The sequence below is a fragment of the Salvelinus namaycush genome, chromosome 9 (genome assembly GCF_016432855.1).
Source record: "Salvelinus namaycush isolate Seneca chromosome 9, SaNama_1.0, whole genome shotgun sequence".
NCBI classification, from domain to species: domain Eukaryota; kingdom Metazoa; phylum Chordata; class Actinopteri; order Salmoniformes; family Salmonidae; genus Salvelinus; species Salvelinus namaycush.
This window is the reverse complement of record NC_052315.1, coordinates 44,349,325-44,372,293: the sequence shown is the minus strand read 5'-3', so window position 1 is coordinate 44,372,293 and position 22,969 is coordinate 44,349,325. Positions and strand designations below refer to the sequence as shown.

At 43.9% G+C, this 22,969-nt stretch overlaps 1 protein-coding gene across 16 annotated transcripts; it reads right to left on the bottom strand.

Moving 5' to 3' along the window:
• Positions 1-4,276: 4,276 nt before the first annotated feature.
• On the bottom strand, positions 4,277-22,338 carry cnot1 (CCR4-NOT transcription complex, subunit 1). 16 transcript variants are annotated; one of them, XM_039001499.1, is made up of 48 exons: positions 22,213-22,338; positions 20,191-20,480; positions 19,799-19,906; positions 19,421-19,513; positions 19,168-19,236; positions 19,013-19,067; positions 18,660-18,863; positions 18,371-18,539; positions 18,109-18,235; positions 17,891-18,001; positions 17,632-17,802; positions 17,387-17,514; positions 16,910-17,270; positions 16,680-16,802; positions 16,419-16,570; positions 16,042-16,213; positions 15,719-15,926; positions 15,498-15,626; positions 14,922-15,046; positions 14,526-14,812; positions 14,320-14,398; positions 13,928-14,167; positions 13,313-13,453; positions 12,992-13,171; positions 12,773-12,889; positions 12,508-12,618; positions 11,798-11,875; positions 11,491-11,704; positions 11,067-11,218; positions 10,681-10,977; positions 10,440-10,580; positions 10,219-10,323; positions 9,946-10,065; positions 9,614-9,808; positions 9,367-9,509; positions 9,144-9,252; positions 8,803-8,972; positions 8,318-8,549; positions 7,735-7,983; positions 7,349-7,512; positions 7,011-7,128; positions 6,807-6,908; positions 6,541-6,714; positions 6,231-6,443; positions 5,839-6,019; positions 5,628-5,760; positions 5,372-5,506; positions 4,277-5,162 (listed from the first exon to the last, which is right to left on the bottom strand). In XM_039001499.1, the coding sequence occupies exons 2-48, from the start codon at positions 20,290-20,292 to the stop codon at positions 5,084-5,086; spliced, it is 7,266 nt and encodes a 2,421-aa protein (XP_038857427.1). In that variant the 5' UTR covers positions 20,293-20,480; positions 22,213-22,338; the 3' UTR covers positions 4,277-5,083. The 16 variants fall into 16 exon arrangements, with proteins under 16 accessions (XP_038857427.1, XP_038857436.1, XP_038857432.1 ...); XM_039001508.1 differs by having other exon boundaries at positions 6,294-6,443; XM_039001504.1 differs by having other exon boundaries at positions 11,067-11,197.
• Between the last annotated feature and the right edge of the window lie 631 nt (positions 22,339-22,969).

Genomic DNA, 22,969 nt, shown 5'->3' with positions numbered 1-22,969 from the left:
TTTTACTTGGATTAAATGTCAGGAATTGTGAAAAACTGAGTTTAAATGTATTTGACTAAGGTGTATGTAAACTTCCGACTTCAACTGTATATACATTGAAATGCTAATCCTTCGCACATGAACGGCCGCTCATTCGAGAATAATTGCAAGTACATACTTACGGTGTATGTCATTGTTGTCTTCTCTGTTGGAATCTGTTTCATCTATGCATAGTCACTTTACCCCTATCTATATGTACAAATTACCTCTACTAACCTGTACCCCCGCACATTGACTCGGTATCGGTATTGTTATTTTATTGTGTTACTTTTAATTGTTTTTTACTTTAGTTTATTTGGTAAATATTTTCTTAACTCTTTCTTGAACTGCATTCTTGGTTAAGGGTTTGTTAGTAACCATTTCACGGTAAGGTTTGATTGGGTAAAGTTTGATTTGATTTCTCCTTTGCTATTTTTATCATCCATGGAACCCCTGGCCCAGGCAATTGGTTAATCGAAGGAAATAACACAAATGTCCATAAAATCTACTGATCATTTTACTATATCGAGGCAATGTATCTCAATCGCTCCCAAATGCATTGAAGATCATAGATACATTCATCTTAATCTCATATTATTAAATTAATCTGCCTCTGAAGACCGCTGATGAAGGACTCCATCTCTTACTATAGAATCCCAATTGTTTCCCATTGTAAATATTTGGGAGTATATATATTTCCTTGTTTATATAAAATCAGAAACGTTGACAGAAAGCTCTAATCAATTCAATCTGACCTCAGATGGACTAACATCCCAGTTCCTTTAACTGGCTAAATTAATATTTTGCCAGGGCTGAAGTTCTGTAGTTCAATGCTTACCATGTCTACCCCTTCAGGCTATTGGGATAAAATCCAGTGTGGTTTGAAAATGTATATGGCAAGGTAATCGATCCCGGAAAAATGTACAAAGTTACAAAATGTATTTCTAAGTACATGATTGTACGATGCTAACTCCTCGAATCTCTCAATTAAGAGAGAATTGCTGCTGGCAGGTAGCACTGCCGTAAACAAACGCGTTGGCTGTTAATGGCAATTACGTCACTCTCCCAATTCGCCAGTGGATATACAGTTCCAGTCAAAAGTTTGGACACACCTACTCATTCCAGGGATTTTCATTATTTTTTTACTATTTTCTACATTGTAGAATAATAGTGAAGACAAAACTATCAATTAACACATATGAAATCACGAAGTAACCAAAAAAGTATATATTTTAGATTCTTCAAAGTTGCCACCTTGACAGCTTTGCACACTCTTGGCATTCTCTCAACCAGCTTCATGAGGTAGTCACCTGGAATGCATTTCAATTAACAGGTGTGCCTTGTTCAAAGTTAATTTGTGGAATTTATTTCCTTGTTAATGCATTTGAGCCAATCAGTTGCGTTGTGACAAGGTAGGGGTGGTATACATTAGATATAGCCCTAATTGGTAAAAGACCAAGTCCAAGTTATGAAAAATTAAGGTCCATCATTACTTTTAGACATGAAGGTCAGTCAGTCCGGAAATTTTCAGGAATTTTGAAAGTGCAGTCACAAAACTGGCTCTCATGAGGATCGCCACAGAAAAGGAAGACCCAGACTCTTGCCATTCTCTCAACCAGCTTCACCTGGAATGCTTTTCCAACAGTCTTGAAGGAGTTCCCACATATGCTGAGCACTTGTTGGCTGCTTTTCCTTCACTCTGCAGTCTAACTCATCCCAAACCATCTCAATTGGTTTGAGGTCAGGTGATTGTGGAGGTCATCTGATGCAGCACTCCATCACTCTATTTCTTGGTAAAATAGTCCTTACACAGCCTGGAGGTGTTTTTGGTTAATGTCCTGTTGACAAACAAATGATAGTCCCCTAAGCACAAACCAGATGGGATGGCGTATCGCTGTAGAATGCTGTGGTAGCCATGTTGGTTAAGTGTGTCTTGAATTCTTAATAAATCAGTGTCACCAGCAAAGCACACCCAGTGGTGGTGGTTTCTTTGCAGGAATTCAACCATGAAGGCCAGATTCACAGTTTCCTCTGAAAAGTTTATGTTGAGATGTGTCTGTTACTTGAACTCTGAAACATTTTTTGGGGCTGCAATATGAGTGGCAATTGCCGATTTCTGAGGCTGGTAACTCTAATGAACTTATCCTCTAAAGCAGAGGTAACTCTGGGGCTTCCTTTCTATTGGCATCATGAGAGCCAGTTCAATCATAGCTCTTGGTTTTTGCAACTGCACTTGAACATTTGACATTTTCCGTATTGACTTACCTTCAAGTCTTAAAGTAATGATGGACTGTCATTTCTCTTTGCTTATTTGAGCCGTTCTTGCCATAATATGGACTTGGTCTTTTAATAAATAGTGCTATCTTCTGTATACCCCCCTACCTTATCACAACACAACCGATTAGCACAAAGGCATTAAGGAAAGAAATTCCACAAATTACCAAAGCACACCTGTTAATTGAAACACATTCCAGGTGACTACCTCATGAACTTAAATGTAAATGTAAATGAAGCTGGTTGAGAGAATGCAGTGTGTGCCAAGCTGTCAAGGCAAAAGGTGGCTACTTTGAAGAATCTAAAATATATTTTGATTTGTTTAACACTTCAGGTTACTACGTTATTTCATAGTTTGTCTCATCACTATTATTCTACAATGTAGAAAATAGTAAAAATAAAAACCCTTGAATGAGTAGGTGTCTCCAAACTTTTGACTGGTACTGTATATTCATTTGTATTCCCCCCCCAATAAAAAAACACGAACTTGGTCAAAGACTTCCAAGCTCCTCTCCGCTCTCAAAACAACATGCTGTGGAGTAGGTAGAACTTCATATTGACAACGCAACACTGATAAAAACAGCACCGCCACACGTGTCCGGGAGCTGAAGTGTGATGCGGCTGCAGCTGTGGAGTGAATTGCTTATCCTTTTACGTATTGTAATTACAAAATTCAAAAGGCACTCGCACATCTGAGCGATCTTATTTGCAGGTGCATGGCAACAATTGAACAAGATGAAGGATAAAGGAAACCGCACACTGATCTTGATAGTATCACCGATATTTAATAAGCTTACGTATCGGCCACACGGCCTTCGTCAGAACTTTTGTGATTTAAAAAAAAATTTGCACCCTTATGTAGACCTGGCCCCACCCACATCAGTTCTACACATCGAAGGGGGTTGGAGGCAAAGGAAAAAACAAATAAGTGCTACCAAATATAACAATATGCATTTCATAAATATTACAAAAGTGTATAAATAAGGCGTATTGAACGTCTGTAAAATCTCAATGAGGACAGCAAGTTTATTAGTCATCGGGTACATCGTACGAAAAACGTCAGAATAATCTACAATAGACAATATTTCATGTTCAAATTCACAACATACATAGGCATTTCATCATTAAGTCCTTTAGGAAATGTCTGGAGGGTGAAAATCCAAAAACATTCTCTTTTACTCAGAGTATTATTAATATCTCCTCCCCTGTCTATCTTAACTTTCTCTATGCCACAAAATCTAAAGGTGGAAATGTCATGCTTCAGGTCATTGAAATGTACAGCGACTGGATAATCCCTGTCGTTTCTCCTGATTGAACTTTTATGTTCACTAATTCTGTTTGAGAGACCGGGTGGTTTTACAGACATAAGAGCCCACATGGACATTTAATAATGTAAATAACATGGGTGGTGGAACACGTAATAATGTCATTTATTTGGAACCGTTTTCCTGTGTGTGGGTGGCAGAATTATTCACACTTCATATTGTTGCACTGTGCGCATCCTCTGCATTTATAGCTACCATTTGGTAGAGGGCGTAAAAGAGCTTGGCTAATTTTCTTTTGTGGCTGGCAGTTGGCATGAACCAATTTATCGCGTAAATTGCGACCTCTCCTATACACAATACGTGGTGGATATTTCAATTCAGCCGGCAAAGCTGGGTCCGATGATAAAATATGCCAGTGTTTCTTGACCACACCTCCCACTTTTCGCGAATTCAAAGTATATGTAGTTGTGAACATTACGGAGTGTTCTTTAGCGGGTCTTTTTTGTAGCAGTTCACCTCGTGTTTTTTCCAATGCCAAATTATGAGCTTCATCCACACATTGTGGCGAATAGCCTCTTAGAAACATAATGCGCATCTCCGCTGCTTTTTCTAGATACTCCTCTAATTACGTATTGTAATTACTAATTTACTATGTTTTACATAATAAAATGAACAAACAGTCTAAAGTAATGTCATCAGCATGAAGACAAAAACAAAAATGCAGTTCAATTGTTTAATGCGTTAACTACAGTATGCATACATACAGGAAATAAGTAGCAAGAACTAAAGGCAACTATAAAGGACTACAAAATACACACGGACCAATACATTTACAAAACATTCAAAATCCTTACAAAATGGGCTGTATTGGTCCTTTCGTTGTTCTGCAATTTGGATCTTTGTACAAATTTTAAGATTTAATTCGCCATCTTAAATTTTCCACAATTTTACAAGTGTCGGGGAGAACCTCTAACCCACTATTTAAAATGGAAAGACCATTGCCCCCACCACACGCCAAGTAGATCAAAGGAGTGAACCCATGAGAGAATCTAGTGCACTGCCTTTCTTTTCCCACTCAACAAATAAAAAATAAAAAAACCTGCCCTCTTTATCCACTACCTTTTAAGCCTCTGAATGCAAATAAATCAATCATCAAATATGCAAAAATTAAATCTGTAGGAGGGAGACAGCCAGGGACCTTTGGTTGTGACTGAATGTGTGTGTACACGTCGTCTTTACATGTTAGATCATTTGTTGGACACTACATTCACATATCTGCTCGTACTATCAAGCTCTCCATCTCCCTTTTAATATTTACATCGAAGCATAAAAATATTAAACAGCATGTCCAAATAACTTCTCCATAGCCAGGCCAAAACAAACTCTTAGATCCATGAGCAGCAGTCAAACTTCAAAATCAGCATTGCCAGTTCATCCAGTGCTAACAGTAATGTAGGGGGGCATCTGTGGGGGTGGGTCCAGGGATGGAGGGTTTGGCCCTATTATCTCTCCTGCAGGCTGGCTGACTAACTGGCACCAGTGCCCTCCATCACCTGCTGAGCCTGCTTTTGCCCCATGCAGCACTGAGCCACTGACTGGAACAACCTGAGAGAGAGACAGCGGAGGGTGTTTAATCCAAGTCCTTCCATTGCAGTAAAATATTTTAGAACGTGTATGATATTTTTATTTTATTAAAGCAGAGCATGAACACACAACGTGCTGCTAACTGGTTATCCTCCAGCTACTACTCTGCAGGTGAAGTAATCTCAGCTGAGTGAAAAGCCAACTCTGGTAGAGAGTAAATGAGCACATACTTCTCGATCTCCGGGGCACAGTGTACAAAGTCGTGGCTCCAGAACTTGAAGGCGGGATTCTTGATGAGCTCGATGAAGGTGATGAGCAGTCCCCAGGGATGAGGCCTGTTCACAATCAGCCTCTCCAGAAGAACCCTGCAAAGAGGCGCAAAATCCTGTTAACAAAGACACTTGGACAGGAAACTGATCCATAAAAATGTAGGTAGTTCCACAATGTCTTCAAATGCAATTGTTCTTTGTAGAGAACAAGATTTACCTGGTAATCTGCTCCTGGATTGCCTCAGTGTTGGCCTCAGCAAACAGGTACAGCATGGTGCAGCTGAAGTAATGGGTGTGGCTGTTTGGGTAGCGCAGCTGATTGGCAATGGCATTCAGGAAGAGATAACGCCCTGGGAGCAGAGAATGATGAGAACACCACACAACAACAAAAAGAGAAAACTGTATGCATGTGTGTGCGTGCATCTTACCCTCAGTGTCCAGGTCCACAGCCAGGTTCTGGAAGATGTCCATGTGGGCTGAGTGAGTGATGGTGCTCATGGAGGGGGTGCTGCCCTTGTTGTGGATGTGTGCAATGGCCTGGGTTCCCACATACAGCACCAGAGCGTTGATCAGCTGGATGTTGTAACGGTTGCCTGGCTCATTTGACACCTAGAATAGGTTTGGAGGGTAAAAAGGAGAACAAAATGTAAAACCACCAACACTTGCAATTGAAGGAGACACTCGTTTTATTTCCAGATCGAGTTGCCTGGAACTAAATCTACAGACAGACGCACTGAAAACACCCAAGTACAATGACACTTCTGATACAACGCAAGACAAATCGACATTTGAACATTTGCGCAAAGACTCAAAACTTAACCTGTTCTAAAGATGTGTCGTTGTGCTGCAAATACTTCCAGGGACCCAGAGTGGCGCCCCCTACCTGCAGATTGCTGCGGAGCTCAGAGAGGAAGGTGACGGGGGAGCGTGTCTTCAGGTACGAGTCCAGATCCTTCTTGAACTGAGAGGGCATCACTCCGGTGAAGTTTGTGAGGATGCGCGGAGCGATGTTGATCTCGCTGAGCATGTCAACCTAGTAGACAAAAAGTGAAAAATAGTAATAAACATTCACAGAAAACCACACAAAAAATTGCAGTGTAATGCATTTAGGGTCTGTCATTCGGCTGTACCTTCAGATTGGGAGTGAAGGGGTCTGGAAGCCTCATGTTGCGTGGGAAGGCACTCAGAATCAGGTTGCGGAGCTGGATGCAGTTGGGCGGGATGACGTCGCAGAAGCCGTAGTGGTAGTCGCACAGGAACTCTGGGAAGTCATGCAGTAGGACCAGAAGGACGCGCAGGGTACCCTGAGGTCAGAGGAGAAACATTTCAGTCAAATCCAAGTCGTAGTCAGGTTACTAATGGTTTCAAGGGAAAGAAACATGAGCCGTTTCCAAACCTTGTAGAGGATTTGCATAGGTTTGTTAAGCTCAACATTCCTCAGGAAGGGCGCCAGGTACTTGAACAGATCAATGAGAAGTTGCGCATACATGGGCCAACCCTAAGAGAAGAGAAAACAGGTTATCAATGGTTGCTATTCAGTTCCAAAAACATCCACCCAAACATGGCACTGTCTTGTCACACATCAGTGACTTCTCCTTGCCTTCTGCTGTGGGGTGTGCGCCAGCATCCTGGCGATGAAGATACGGTGAGAGATCAACTCCAGCCAAGCGTAAACAAAGCCAGGGGCTTTGGTAGGCCTCAGGATGTGGAAAGTGTTGCTGTGGACAAAAATAACAAAATAGAAACATGGAGAAGGTAGACAACTCAGTATAGATGAGCACCACACATTTACAGTTAAGGAAAGTGAGCTTTAAGACATCCTGACAATCAGTGATAAATACCCCCAGTGAAAACCAATCATAGAATTCTATGCTGTATTCCACTAAGAAACGTTGGATCTCCTATGGCTTTTCTAACAGGCGTGACGGCAGCATTTACCAGAAGGCGGTGAGGGTCTGGAAGTTGATGGTCTCGAGCACGTGCTCGGGGGCATTGAGCTCGAGCAACAGCATGATGAAGATGCGGTGGTAAGGCAACTGCTGGAACTCAGTCTGTCTCACATCATGGTCCTGGATCAACACTCCAACCACAATACCTAGAACCTGAGAACAGTCAAGGGACACATTGATGACCCCAGTAATGTAATTACCCAAGAGCCTTTCTTATCAGAAATCTGTGACAGGTTTTAAAACACAAAACGACTCAGAACTATGAATTGCGTTGTCAGTTTGCTGATTTCAAATGTATGGTTGTCTTTACGAGATATCTTTACAAAGCAGAGCTGATTCTACAGACTCCATGGTGAGGATCCTCCTGATATTAACCTTGTTGAGCAGGTTGATCTTGGTGACAGTGTTGGTGGCCTCTCCGGAGTGCTTGACCAGCAGGGCAATGAGGCGCACAAAGGCGTCCAGGTTGTGGTAACACTTGGCCCTGATGATGGCGGCGCTGGCCGCGGGGTTGTGCTGCTGCTCGGCCTGCGCACGGTAGCTGATCTCCACACACATCTCCGTGCACAGCCGGAAGAAACGAGTGATCAGGTCATCGGTCTTCAGAATGCCCTGCTGGTGCATCTGGGGAGGACAGTAAGTACAGTAGTGAGAATGGCCATTCACATCTAGTCATTCATAACAGTTAAAATTGTGTATATTTTACTAAGATTTTCTTAGTATAAATATTGATGTCCAGTCTCATAACACTGCTGCTGGGTGCAGTGGTTTGGAAGAAAATGGAGTTGCTGCTATGTGCACTGCTCTAGCACTAAGGCCCCACTGTGTCAAGGACGCAACTGGAGCTGTGCTCGTGTTATGAAGGCAAACAGCGCTCTGACTGGCTTGGAGGAGACAGGCGGTCATCATAAGGCAAAGAATGTGAAACTAAAATAAACAAGTGTGTGCTGTCCTGTACCTGTCCCACAAAGGCAGAGAAGGCCTTGGTGCTGTCCCGGCCGGCGGCTGCAGAATGGTACAGGTTGACCCATTCCCTCAGCAGGTACTCAGCCTTCTCCCTCAGGCCCGGCGGATCGTCGTACTCGGATGCCTGGGAGATGCCAGAGTGCATCATAAAGTTGGGTCCTCCGTGGGCCCGGTCAATCATGGCCTCGTAGTTGGAACGGACCACGTCCATCAGCTGAGGAAGCCTGGAGGTTAAAGGACAGATATACATCAGTTAGAAAGAACTACAAACGTATGTACACCAACCACACATCTCCAGGGTCGTATTCACGACGCACAAAATGGAAGAAAACTGACTGAAACAGTAAGGGACTAACTGAACTAGTCTATTAAGAAATGCCCGTTATAGTTTTCCGTTTCAAAAGGTTTTGCTAGAATGTGCACTAAAAGAATACGACCCAAACAAAAAAAATATTCATAGGACAGAAAAGGACTTACCCCTCAGGTGCGTTGGCCCTGGAGTGGGCGCTGGTTCGCATCAGAGTCTCGATAGTGTGGAACAAGTCTGCCTCGGTAATGTGGCTCACACTGCGCTCATCCACCAACAGCAGCTTCACCAGCTGCATGGCAAACGCCACCGCCATGTAGTGCAGCCCATTCTCCATAGACTAGACAGAAACATACAGACACACATGGTTGTAAGACACTGACACAGGGACGAAACACACTAAGCCCATTACCCAGTTTTATAGAATTGAGACGGACTATTCACAGATTGAGTTGTGCACCCGAAAATAAACATCTCAACACTTAATAAAGGTGTGTGTAGTGGTGTTTACCTGTGCCAGGTGCAGGTCATACTGCTGCATGTTGACCAGGTGGTTTCTGATCAGCAGCTCCACAGCCTCCACGTTGTACTTGTACTCATCACGGCACTCAATCAGGCACCTGGAACAGATCAAACATACCAAACGTGAACAAAAATTGATCAGTCGATTTAGTTTCCCTTCCCCATTAAAGCCAAAAAGATTCCCATGAGTTGGTTTTAAGGGGGATACCAACCTGGTAATCTGCTTGTTGCACCACAGTGGCCCGTATGCCCGGCCGTCCTGGAGGGCTTTGAGCACCAGCAGGTGGCACTCTCTATACCGCAGAAGCAAGTCAGCATCGGCACCACTGGTAGCATCCAGCAGACCCTCCACAGCCTGGAGTGAGACAGTTAGGAAGAAAGCTTTTCTACTGAGACCTAAGCTACTTGTCTATGCATGCATGCATTTCCAATGTGACTGTGTGAGGACTAGTCCCTGACCTTCTGCAGCAGGCCCAGAGCGGCGATGCCGTCCCGGGAGTTCCTGGCTAGGGCCACGGCCTCCAGCAGGCTGCGCAAAGCCTGGGTCTGAGGGTTCATGGCCAGCGCGGGAGGGATGGCGTGGAGGTGCTGCTCCAGGTCTGCCATGCACTTGTCATAGATCTGAGCCACGTCATCCGTGGCCCATGCCTGTTGCTGTAATAAACACAGGACAGAGACACATTCATATGGTACTTGAGTAACGTCCTCAACCTTAAAATCAGGTTGGGTTATGTCAAGATAGCAGCAAATGCAATATTGGTGAGTTCTCTTCCAGGGCCGAAGAGCCTTACCTTCATGGGTTGGGCAAGGAATCCTGTGGGCTGAGACAGGTCGTTGCTGGGTAGGAAGCCTGGAACGTTCCGGGCAAACTCCTCATACACTGCCAGCTGTTTGGGGTCTACGCCTCCAACCTGTGGCAGAAATATCACTCAGTAAATAGACCAGATGCAAAAGCGATGTTTGATATCACATACATGAAATAAATATATTTTTAAATTAATGTCTCTGACTATACCACTACTAGGAAAGAAACCAATGGAGTGCTATAGACCAGGTGTGCTCACCTTGAGTCTGATCTGCTCTGGCATGCGCTCGGCCTGGTAGGTCAGCACAACGGGGTCACAGTAGCGACGGCCCTCCTGACGGGCATGCTTCCTCAGCTCAAACTCCTACAGGAGAGGAAGGGTACAGGTACAACAGTCAGCCATTAGATAAAGTACTGGACAGTATACAGACAAGAGCAGCATCCCAGTGAGAACACGAACGTGCCTATAACTAAACTCACCGTCGCCAGCCTCTTGTCCATCTCTGGGCCAGCCTTCTCCACTGCAGTCTTCTGGATGAAGCAGCAGGCCAGCTCACAGTTGTCCTGGGCGACCCTGGCAGCAGCCTCCTCCATCATCTCTCTCTGCTGGGGGGTGGGGGCCTGAAGGGGGACAGGAGCACAGTTATAAGCAAGAACACCACTAATAATATTTTATATAGCTCTTCGTGGATGTGAAATGGGAGAGAATGAAGATGACTACCCTGAGGGCAGCGGCAAAGCTGTTCTTCAGGTTGGTGGCGATGCTCATGAGCAGGGGCTCCCGGCAGGTGATCATGGCCATGCCGGCAGTCAGGTTGCGCATCATATGATGAGCTGCCACACGCATGCGCGACTCCTCCGAGTCCAGAGCAAAGTCCTTCCTGACGATCTGCTCGCAAGTTGTCATGGCGATCTTGATGGAGCGGTCCACTACGGGGTGGACGAGCTCTTGCACGGCCCGCTCAATGGACTGTCTCACACACTGCTTGAGCTGAGGGTGGGCTTGAAGCAAGGGGATCTGCAGGGAGTGAAGAGTGTTAGTACCGCCACAACTCAAAAGACTTACCATGTTCGTCACAAGGTGTTTTGAGTGAAGGTGCTACTTACGTTGATGTTGATATTGATGTGAGGGGCTAGCCCTGCAAGGGCGTACACATTGATGTCATGATAGCTAAACTGCGGGGTAGGGGGCCCAGTAGCTGAGCAAGTGGTGGTTGGGGCGGGAGTGGATGGTGCAGCTGCAAATGGAAGAAAGTCTCCTGTTGGTTACAAGACACTTTTGTGATTAAAATACAGGAAAAAGGAGCTCAAGCACAGCAGCTCGATGAACAAAACAAAGCAAAAAAAGAAACGGGTTAAATGTTCTTGGCCAAACACTACAAATCCAGGTTGTCATTCTACATTCAAATGATGGAACTTAGGCTAAAATCTTATTCAACAATTGTGATTAAATATTAACATTTCAATATACATGAGGACATTCAGATTAAACAAACATTTGAAATAAATTGATAGAAAGATATCCACACACCGACAAGGGGCATCCCAGTTTGAAAGTGCTGGATACCTGTGCTAACAATAGGAATCATTTCTTCAGGGGGCTTGGCCTCTTTCTTTGGTGCAGAGAGCTGCTCCTCCAGACTCTTCAACTTGTCTTTGTCTTTCAGCAGGGTGCCAGGCTTCAGGTCATTGATGTCCAGTGATAAGTTCTTACACAGCACCTCAATCTCAAACTTTAAGTTCAGCTGTAGTGGGGAAAGAAGCACAATGACAATCAGTATGTGAAAAGTCAAAAAACATGTCGATACTGGTGTATAAAAGAGAAAGGGTTCCCGGACCTTCAGATCATGTTCCGTATGCAACTCTGCCAGAACATTCATGATGGCCATGGTCCAGGGATTCTGAGGTCGGAAGATCTGAGAAAACATTTAACCTGCTCTTAAAACAATGAAATAAGGCATAACAGCGAGAAAATTGTGCAAATACATTACGCCAGTGGGCACAAATAATTTACCCAGAGAGCCATTTGGTCCTAAACAATGTTTTTTAACCAAATAGTACTTTTAGGAGCAAAATTAGTGCACACATACTTTGCGCCTCTTTGCTTCTTCTGGAGATGGGCTATAATACTGCCTATAATGGTCTACATCATCTAGTTCTGGCTGGCTCCCTGTCTGCTGCTGTAGGTATTCTGCCTGGAAGGACTGGCTCCCTGTCAGCTGCTGTAGGTATTCTGCCTGGAAGGACTGGCTCCCTGTCAGCTCCGGTAGGTACTCTGCCTGATGGGACTGAGTCAGTCTTAGGGCCCATAGTTTCTCTTGACCATGGGACATGACCAGGAAAAACTCCAGACCCAACCATATTATCTGTTGGATTGGCTGTCTCGCTATTCCTGCAGGTCCTGCCTGCCGGGGCTGGCTCTGCCTGTGCTGGGCCTAAGCTCACTTTGTCACTTTGCTAACAATGCTAAAGTTGTTCCCTAGAAATTCAAATGTGAATTCAGATACCTATTGATACATTTGAAAATGCTTGTGAGATGTGGTCTTACCACGCTACGCAAACTGGATTCCAGGACTTTGGCCACAAACGGGACCACATACAGTAGCTCCTGCTGCCCCTTGACATAGGCTTCCAACAAGAGGGATTTTACCTCCAAATCCTAAAAAAAAAAAAAAAGGTTTTACAAAAAAGGCAGGTTAAACAACAAAAGACCATCTAGGGGCACAGTTACAAGCGTTTGGTTATTTGTTGGGAGGAAAACAAATGGCAAGTTCTATACAGGCCAACATTTAAAAGTTAGGAAATGTACTCACCGTGTACAGGATGGGCTTGTTTTTTGCCAGAGTGATCATGCCAAGCCAGTGGCCCAAATTCTTCAGTAGGGATCGATCAGAGAAGTTTGCAGCTGCCTTATCAGAGGTAAGGAGAACCTGACACATGGAGAGAGAAAAGGCTAGTGTTTAAGTAGCTCTCTTAAATGTGATATGAGTTTACAAATTTTCCATAAATGTTGTTTAAGTGAATAATCACACCTTGATGTTTCTGTAAGTTTCATTCAGGACCATTTTGACAAACTCAGGGTTCTTCAGAGTGTCTAGAAAGTTGGAGTATAGGCTGTGGAAGTTGGGCTCGATGCTGACCCTCTTCATGACAAGATACTGGGAGACCCAGGGCATAAACTCCTCTTTCACAGTTTCCTTTAACTCCTCAACCTTGGGAGTTGGATGAAAATACACAAGCATTTGTAAAATTACAGAAATGTATATAAATTGACCAAAACCAAGATGTTTAATATAGCAGTGGCAAAATATCACCAAGTAGTAAGCAAACAAAAATATATCTCTATGACCCACCTTCTGTGTCATGTTGGATTGTGACAGGTTATTGAAGATGAAAGCAATTTTCTCTTGAACATTTTCTGGGGGTTCCACAATCCTCTCGGTTTGGTCTGTTGCTACTAGCAGAGTGTCAATGTTTGTGGTGTTGATGGAGGGCTGAAATGAATAGATTAGAATATACACTCAGAACAAAATATTTTACAATATTCTAACCTCCACTTTGGAAATCATAATTTTACACTACCTCAAATTCCCATAAAATTACTTAGTGCATCCTTGCCAAACAATCACAGTAATTATTTCTTCAATGACCGCATTAGAAACAAATTCTCATTCTTAGGCCTGTCCCATTTGCTTAAAAAATAATAATTATTTCCTGGTTTTTGCGCCCCTTGTGTGTGCGCGAGCGTGCGTGTACACACAAATTTGCAGCATATCGTTGTACAAATTAGGGAACCCTCCTCACGGAACTGTTTAGTGTTGCCATTGACAATGAAACTATAGCAACGCAGTAAACAAACACTGAAGCACTGGGTCGCTGGCGTCATTTCACATGGCCAGCTAAAAACAGGCATATATATATATATATATATATATATGGTGCAATCGTCTCATAGGTACTGTACTCACCGGCACATCCTTCTTGAAGCTGCCAGGGGTAGGTCGTGTGATGGTAGTGGTTTTGGCGACAGTGGTGGTGGCAGTAGCTGTGGTGACCAGGGTGCTGGGCTGTCCAGACTGGGGGGCTTTGGGAGGCTGAGACTGGGCCTGAGCTTGAGCCAACGCCAGGCTCCCAGGGGTGGTGATGGATCCTTGCATCTTCACTGGAGGATCCCGTGACTGTTGGCCATACTCGATATACTGCACACACAGGATATTCGAAAGTGCCAGAGCGAGAGACTTATTTATCATGAAGTAGGATACGCACCTCTGGCTAAGGTGGTGCAGAGATCAGTATAAAGACAATGTACATGTACAGATGAAGAATGACAAATTGTCACAAACACAGGAAATCCAATTACCTCTTGTAAAGTAAGGGGGAATTGCAGAAAGTGGCCGATCGAGGCCAAATGCTGACAATATTGGGGATAGTCCTTCAGCCTAGAGAGGGAAAGATCAAATTAGCCCTACAGCAGGTCACAGATCATTTGAGTCATACATTCTATAGCAACATGCACATATTCAGTGTGGAATTCCATCAAACATCTGAAGATAGATAAGTCCATACCTATTTTTGAATCTATCTAGAGCAGCGATTCCAAAGTAATACATTTTGGATCCAAATGGCTTCCTTAAGGCTTCAAGGACATATCTGAGGGCCAGCCCAAGGGCCATGTAGGTGACAAGACCCTTCTCGATGATCCCCCCGAACAGGCAGGCGGTGATGTGCAGCTCCTTGTCAGGGTACTGGGGGAAGAAGCGGTACTCCTCAAACAAGTTCCTCAGCATACAGTTAAAGACCTCCCGCTCTCGCTTGATGGTGGAGTCCTTGAACCTCTGCAACATCTCCAGCACCTGCAAAGAGAGGGGCGCCATGGCTTAAACAGCTGTCAGCTTGAGGATAAACACCATCACTGAGTCAGTGCCTGAAACAATCTGCAGACTATTTTACTCAGGGACTCACCTCATCCACAGACATGGTGGGGTGTGGGGGGTGATTGTAGATGCGCTGGAAGTAACTGTTAGCCTCATCGTCAATCTCCTTACTAAAGTGCTGGTTAGCCTCGGGCCACACCTGAGATAGGTCAGCTGGGAAAAAGGTCAGACTAAATCAAACAATACTGCCATAGAAAACCCTTTGGAACTATTTCAATAGTGATCGATGGCAGCAAATAAAACATTTACCAAGTAATTCAAAACAAGCTTAGAACGTTTTCACTATCAAACCAATAAACACCACACACAAAAAAACATATGTACAAGGATTGTACCAAAAATCCAATCAATTATGAGCATAAGAATTTGCCAATTAGTGTTTAATGGAAGACTGACCTGTATTTCCTCTGATTCAATGTGTGAAAGACACTGTTTTTCTTCCCAGATTGTACTCAAATGTTTTTAGATGCGAAATGTTAAAGCATTTGTAATTGACTCCAGTAAAACCACATTACTTCAAGAGCCCATTAGGAGATATTAAGAGAACGTTTGAGGAAATACAGTTGAGGCGCCTAGCACACTCAGTCACACCACCACCACTTACAGGCCTTCATCTTACTCTGCTGAAAGGTGGTCGGATTCAGGCCCGGTGTGCTCATCTTCCTCGTCCCAAACGGATCGCTGCTCACCGCTGGCATTCCAAGACCAGAACCAATGCCTGATCCCAGCGGACCTAGACAAAAAGAAAAACTCAAGTTTAGTCCTCCATTATATTGTAATCAAAACACTATGAAATTATCTCTACGGCAGGTTCTCTACTCATACCTGTGTTACCTAGCTGTGAAGAGAGGCTTCCAATCCCCCCAAATGGTGTGCTGGGGTTGGGGTTGGACAGTGGAGGGAAGGCCTTAGCTGGGGACTGGGGGTTGCTGAAGGCAGAGCCCAGCGGGGTAGGGAAGCCCTGCATGCTCTGTGTGTGAGAGGTGGCAGAGCTGCTCAGGTTCAGCGAACCCATGGCTGTCAGGGGATCCATCTAGAACACAGAATGGAACAAATGTAAATTCAGGGGACGATGAAAGTACAATGTTTCTAGCCAATACACATTACCCAATAACAGTGTTAGAGAACATAGATGCAATGCCCTTCACCTGGAGAGGAGACACCGATACCTGCACAGGGGAAATGGCGTCTAGGCTGCTGGTGCTGGGAGCACGTCCCTTTGGCATGACCCCCGGTGGTGGCTGGCGGGCTTTGTTCATGACGTTGCTACAGTTGGCAACCATGGTCAAGATAGTCTCAGAGAGCTCTTGAGACACACTCCTGAAAAATATATCAATTATTTAACTATATGACCTTGTTTCATATTTAGAAAGATAATACATTTCAAGTTCATGTTGTATTATGGAAACTAGACCTTTTGGCACAACCATATAATATGATTGAAGTAATGAAAGGGAGCATACCGGTCACAAATGTGATCACAGGTCTAATGATTCAACCTCTGATGGAAACACGGTAAACTCACCCTGCACAGGACTGCAGACAGCCCAGCATGGTAGCCATCGTTTCCGGGGGGAGCTGGGCGCTTTTGGGCTGGTCCTTCTCTGGGGCCAGACCACCCATAATAGAGGGACAGCGTCTCTTCAGGAACGTTACACATGCCTGGATGAAGGGCTCCTAGAACGGCAAACAGGTAAATAATTGTCATACACTATATCCAAGTAACGTTTGTAGCAATGTGCATGTATAATTGTTGTAAATTAAAGGCTCAACTCACGCCACCCACCCCGTGCTCTCGGATTTTGTCAGTCAGCCATTTGTCAAGTTTGAGGTATTCACGGCGAGAGGCAAGTGCAGCAAGGTCAATAACAAAGGCAAATGGAGTACCATTTAGCAGCATTGAAAGAGACTGAAAAACAAGAGGAACAGTTTGGATATTGCAACAAAAAAGTTTGCAAAGTGGCCTTGTATAAAACTATATCAAAGTAGATTATATTTCCTTAAGAGCATCTCTACCTTCAAGTCCTGGGCCACATCCAGGATGCGGGACAGCTTGGCCTGGTCGTACTGCTCTCCTCTCATGTACCACTCTGCCATCGAGTGCATGATCAGCTGACGGATAGAGGGGGACTGTCCCTGTCCGTGCCACGCGTAGTGCAAGATGATGGCAGAGTTGGGATGGTTGCCCAGGAAGATGGGCATGAGGGTGGAGATGAGCTCGTGGCGCAGGGTGTGCCAGGAGGTGCTGATCTGCAGCAGCGCCAGCACCAGCATGTCAGGACAGTGCTTGATGGGGAAACTGAAGAGCTGCTTCACCTGCTCGTACTGGCCCACCTCAGAGAGGCGCAGGAGGCTCTCCACCAGGTCCAGGCTCTTCCTGTGTGGCGAAAAATCACACAAACAAAGACCATCAGAAATGGCATGACATTTGACTAATAATTAATGTAAAGGAGTATCTGGAACTGTGGAGGTCAGGAGGGCTGTTTCACGCACCAGGTGGCTATCTCCCTGTTATCGTCCTCGGGTGGCGCCTTCAGTATGTCGATGGCTACGGTGTGGCAGGGGTAGTCAGCGAAGCAGAACACATCTGGGCTCATGAGGGAGTGCTGAATGAATGACAGCTGGAAGGGGAGTGAGAAAGGTCAGGAGGTCTGAGGAGGAAGTCCAGCGGTAGGACAATAGCCCAAAGCGTTAAGTGTGTGGTCATTTTTACACAACAATGATCCCCTCTTCCTTACCTGTCCCTCAGCATGCTTCCAGGGCCGGTAGATGAGGTCGACAGGGAACACCTCCATGCCCAGGCCCCTCTGGATCCCATACACCACCATCTGAAGTCCCTTACTGTCCCGGATCATAAAGCCAGGGTGATCGAGCTCGTAGGTCACCTCTTTGAAGTTCAGATTGGGGTTCTTAAATATAAAAAGGAAATGTTATGTACAAAGTACAAGACGAATGGCCAACTGAAGGGGAATATCAAGTAATTCCACTATAACTTACAACTTCTTTGACCACGTCAATCAGAACTTCTACATTCCAAGTGTGGGCCTGAGAACCATCACTTTTGTCCTTTCCATCACTCCAAATGCCACTGCCCGGAGCAGAGATGGACTGAGGAAGATGTAAAGAATGCATTAGTATATAAAGAAAGCAGTTTCATGATTTATTTTACAGAGCTTTGAGAAGGTTTATTAAGTTACTATCAGGTCAACCCTCACCTGTAGGGGGATTCCATCAGACAAGCCAGAGTGGGTACGAGCCATCATCCCCAGGACCCTGGCCACCTGGCTGGCAGTAACCTCTCGCACCCCATACTGCAGAATTATGTTGCGGCATTCATCAAGACTGAGAAAGAGTAAAACAGTACATTAATAGGGGTAACGGTCATTCAATTCCTTCTGTTGTGATGGTCATGTATGACACCAAAAAGGACTCAATAAATTTAATTTGTAATGGGCATTTCAGTTACTAAATAATCACCTTGCACAAAAGCCATAGCCAACTTCCTGCATGAACTCTGCAAGAGAACTCTCCATCATGGTCTTGGCTAACTCTCCCGAGTCTGGCAGAATCCTGTCCATCAGAATGTCCCGTTTTTCAGGGTACAGCAGCGGTGCAAGCACCACAGGGCAGCGCGCCTGCGGGAAATCTGAAACACACACAGACAACGTTTAACTGATGAGGCAACAATGTTGTGAATGAAGGAAGAGTATTTTACCTCTGGAAATAATTAACATTTTCCGTCAAGTAGCAAGTCTATGCCCCTCACCTCTGCACAGTGTCTTGAGGAAAGCGTCAATCTGCTCTTGTCCGACGCCACTGGCTCCCTTCTGGCCAAACAGAAGATGGGAGAGGAGCAGGTGCAGGACCTCTATGGCAATATCTTGGAAGCCACCTTCCTGGTTAACGCCAAGGTCCGCGTCCACGTACGAGCGGAGGAGATCAGGGAGCTTTTGTTTGACGAACTGCGCGGCTAAAAACAGATGGGGAAATATTTAAAAGAAATACTTGCTTAGATACCGTAATTACAGAATAACTTGAGCCCCCCCCCCCCCAACACACAGATAAAACACTACACGTTTAAGTCAGCTGGTATAGTCAAAAGATTAAACAAAAATTTACCAAAACCACGAAGGTCTGCGTTGCACGAATTGAGCAAAGCAAGGCCAAATATCACCTTGGGGAAAAAGGCAAGATTTTTTTTACTGCAATAAAAAAATGAATCTGATAACATACATTTCCATACAGACTTAATTCTCAAAAAAATAAATACTTACTTCTTGAACCTTGCTTAGCTTGAGAACTTTACTCAACTGAGTAAACAAGTGGGCCGACGGCTTCAAACTCTGAAAATGATAAAGGTTGAGAAAACATTCAACAGTAATTCTGACGCAGACAGTAATTTTGGGACATGAAGCCAGGCATAACTTGGACCCACTCCATCACTGCAGAAAATGTACACATTGTCTTTCTGATTTGCAGAAATCTTTTACAAAGGTGAGTGAGAAAATAAGCACATATGCCTCCTACCTTCTGGTAGTGCAAAGGATTGTCGATGGCGTAGCAAAGTGTTGAAATAAAATTAGGCTTTGAAATCAGTGAAACACACTCCTGGATCAGAAACTGTATCATGGGCAAGTGGACAAACAAAGGTGAGAGGGAACATAAATTAGGTTAAGGACAAAATAGGAACGCAAAGTCACTTTCTAAAACAATAAGGAAAGACAAACTGACAATATCAATGACGATTAGGAAACCTACACAGTGGTGCGTTCAGAGTTCACATATTCCTAGCGCTGTGATATCTAAGCATGTTCCCGTTCATAAGAGACCATTAATCCTCAGAGCTAAATCAGTTGAAGTCTAGCCACTGGTGTAAAATTATTACTACCGGTAATCAAAAATTACCTGATGAAAATCTTTGCCACTGCTTTTACCATCACCACTGAAATCCACATGGGAGAAGAGACAGCGTAATAAATGCCTGTCCGCCTCAGGGCCGTGACGATTCACAATCTGTTGGGACAGAAAACACATTCACCAAAAGAACAGGTTGGCCGGCACAGCCAAAATATTATTGACAAGATAACTCAGACCTAAAGAAATTCTGAACCACAGAATCATATTTGTTTTACAATAATTTCTGAAATGTGATATCTAATAAAAATGTGTCTATCTACAACATAAAATCTACTTAGCTATAGCCCTGCAAAGCTCTAAATTTGTGAAAAATGTGTACTGTAAAACTGGACAACAATAGAAAATGACAATTTGTGAGCATAATACTACATGCTACTCACATGCTGTATTTCCTGCTGGCTGGCTCTGTAGTTTTTCTTTGTTAAATTGTCCACCAGGTAGCTGATTTGAGACAAAGCCAGCGAGAGCGAGTCAAGATTCATTGCTGGTTGGGGCGGAAGCAGGCGGCCGTGCCCGGCGCAAAATCACCATTATTCCCCTTTAGTCACTTCAGTGATAAGATACTTCTGCCCCCCCCAGGTGTGAAAAATGTCAGTTTTAAAACAAGCTTCTTCTGTCAATGGATCTTGATACAAGGTAAAGTCCCTCAGTGCAAAATCAAGTTCAGCATCTGAAAATAGCCAAGAGGGAAAAGTAGTTAATACAGCTGCAATCTGCAATACAGTTCTACATATAGAAAGTGTGGTAAAGTATTCCAAAAATAATGGAGCAAATACTACACACTTAAATGATCAACTGGGTTTGTAAATACCAAAAGCGAATAACGACGTACAACTGCCATGGGTAATAAACCCCATTGGGCCTACTACTCACCTGGAGTAATCCTGATTCATACGCCTGCGCAACACTAAACAAAACAGAAACACAGCTAGCTACCTTTAAACTGACAGGTAAGAAAGTCACCATGACAGTTTGCACAAACAAATGATAAATGTTTGCACAAACAAATGATAAATGTTTGCCAAAACTCTTTCCCAACGTCGCTCTAGTATTAGTGTCACGAGAGTCGGGCCTTGACTTCTGCACACCCACTACTCCCAGTTCAATCAGCATCGTGTGAGCTGATATTTATGCGGATGATTAACTATCTTTATGTTCTACACTGGCAACGCATGGTTAATCAATGAATAAACAAGCTGAAGTCGTTGCGAATTTGTTTACGTTATTTGGCTAGTTAATGCTAGTTATAGTAATTACAAACGTTAGATATGTTTTCAGTGTCCTAGCAATAATGCAAATAGTCAGCTACTATAGCTTAGCGAGACAATACTAACGGCAACTAGCTAGCTAAGTTAACAGTAGTTATGTGTGTGTCATCTAAAAACATGTTTTCCGTAACCGTCCACGTAGCCAACTTAAGGGTTAACGTTAGCTAACCTTATTTTTGCCAGTTAACAGATAACTAACGTTACCGCTAGCTATCTTGGGCAACATAACTTGGCTCACGTTAACTAATAATACCAACGGTCACGTTAGCCATGATTGCTAACTGCAGAATTGACCTGACCACACACTAGCAAGTATCATTTGTTAACCATCTGACAGTAACAAGCTAACTTACCCATTGAGACAAAGAGCTAGCCAACTAACGGCAGCTAAGCATATTTTGCAGCTAACTTAGCTAGATGTGACCAACGTCAGCCAGGCTACAGAGAGTAACGTTAACTCTCAGAAGGCCGTAATGTTAGGCTGTTTTCTGTAGCTGGCTGGTTAATATCTGGTACCGTTGCAAATCCAACAATTCTACACAGTAAAAGTTAACTGAAATTTAGTAGCGAGCGATTATGCTATTGTCAATGGAAATAGTCAATAAAATATCTAGTTACAGTACTAAGTTACTAGTATTACTGAGTAGTTAGTTGCGTTAACTCAATGCCTAGCTAGCTAATTAGCTAAATGTAGCTATCGTTAGCTAACTGGCTAGCTAGATGACCTAGCCATGTATGGCCAGGTAGCGCTAACGTTAACTAGCTATAGTACTAGCAAAGATACTCTAACGTTACTAGTAGTTAGCTAGATCAGACGTTGGCGTGAACATGTTGTCGATGTGCACCATCCACGGGATAGAAATAATTACCGTTAACGTTTGTTAACTTAAATATGACTGGACATTTTTACTAGTAAACCAACTCTGCTTTTTGACATGGGACCATCAAACATAGCTAACGTTAGCTGCAAAGACAACTTCAGCCAACGCTAGCCAGTTTTTATTTTCTTAGCGAACGTTACAGTAGTCAGCTATGACGCCTAACGGCTAGTTGCACAATTGCTATCTTACTAATGTCTAAATTTGAATAAATATCCCAGATTGTAAAAAAAAAAGAAAAAAAGATTCAACTTACCATGGTTCCTAAAATATATTTGTGATGTTCATTCCTTTTGGTTTCTGCTCCCAAACTTGATTTATTAAAAGGGTTGCTCTCCTTCCAGTTCGGTTAAATTTTTCAAAATAAAATGGCGACTGTCATCTCCGCGCGCACACAGTGCAGTCTGCACTTTAGTGCTCGAGCCCGGGCTCGCGACGCCATTGTAGTTGTTCTTCTTCTTCTTCGGTGGAGTTTAACAGCGGTTGACATCCAATATGTTGCATTACCGCCCCCAACTGAACTATAGTAAAACCCATTACACTTTGTCATACAAAATGGAAAAAGGGGAAATAACTCTTCTGAAGTAAAATCTTGTACCCCCAGGTACTTCTCCGCAGCTGCCACCACAAAATCTATTTTCTGTGACTTAGGCCTCGATCACACCAACAGCGTTATTGTGTTTTGGTACACCAGAAGTACATTCATTTCCAATGGAACGCTGCGTTTGCCTTGTGTGGTGCATACCTTGTATTTATCGAACGTATGCATCAAACTGTATGCGTAGACAGCTTGACAGAAATGGTAGCAGAAGGTAAATGTTGAACTTTTGTTGCACACAAAGATGATGCTGCGTACCATTTTGTACAACGTGATCAGTGTGATCAAGCCGTTACATCCATCTCTGCGGCACAGTTGGTAACCATTTCTATGAACGCTAAGAAGCTAACCTTACTGAAACATATCACTCATTGGCCTATCCCTCTGTTCTAGCACAGACCTAATATTCACAGGG

Coding starts and splice junctions, on each gene's coding strand:
- cnot1 (XM_039001499.1), bottom strand. CDS start 20,292: ATGAATCTTGACTCGCTCTCGCTGGCTTTGTCTCAAATCAGCTACCTG. Junction 17,515..17,631: donor GGAAGCATGCTGAGGGACAG/GTAAGGAAGAGG, acceptor CTCCCCTTCCAG/CTGTCATTCATTCAGCACTC. Junction 11,705..11,797: donor ATACGGAACATGATCTGAAG/GTCCGGGAACCC, acceptor TCCCCACTACAG/CTGAACTTAAAGTTTGAGAT.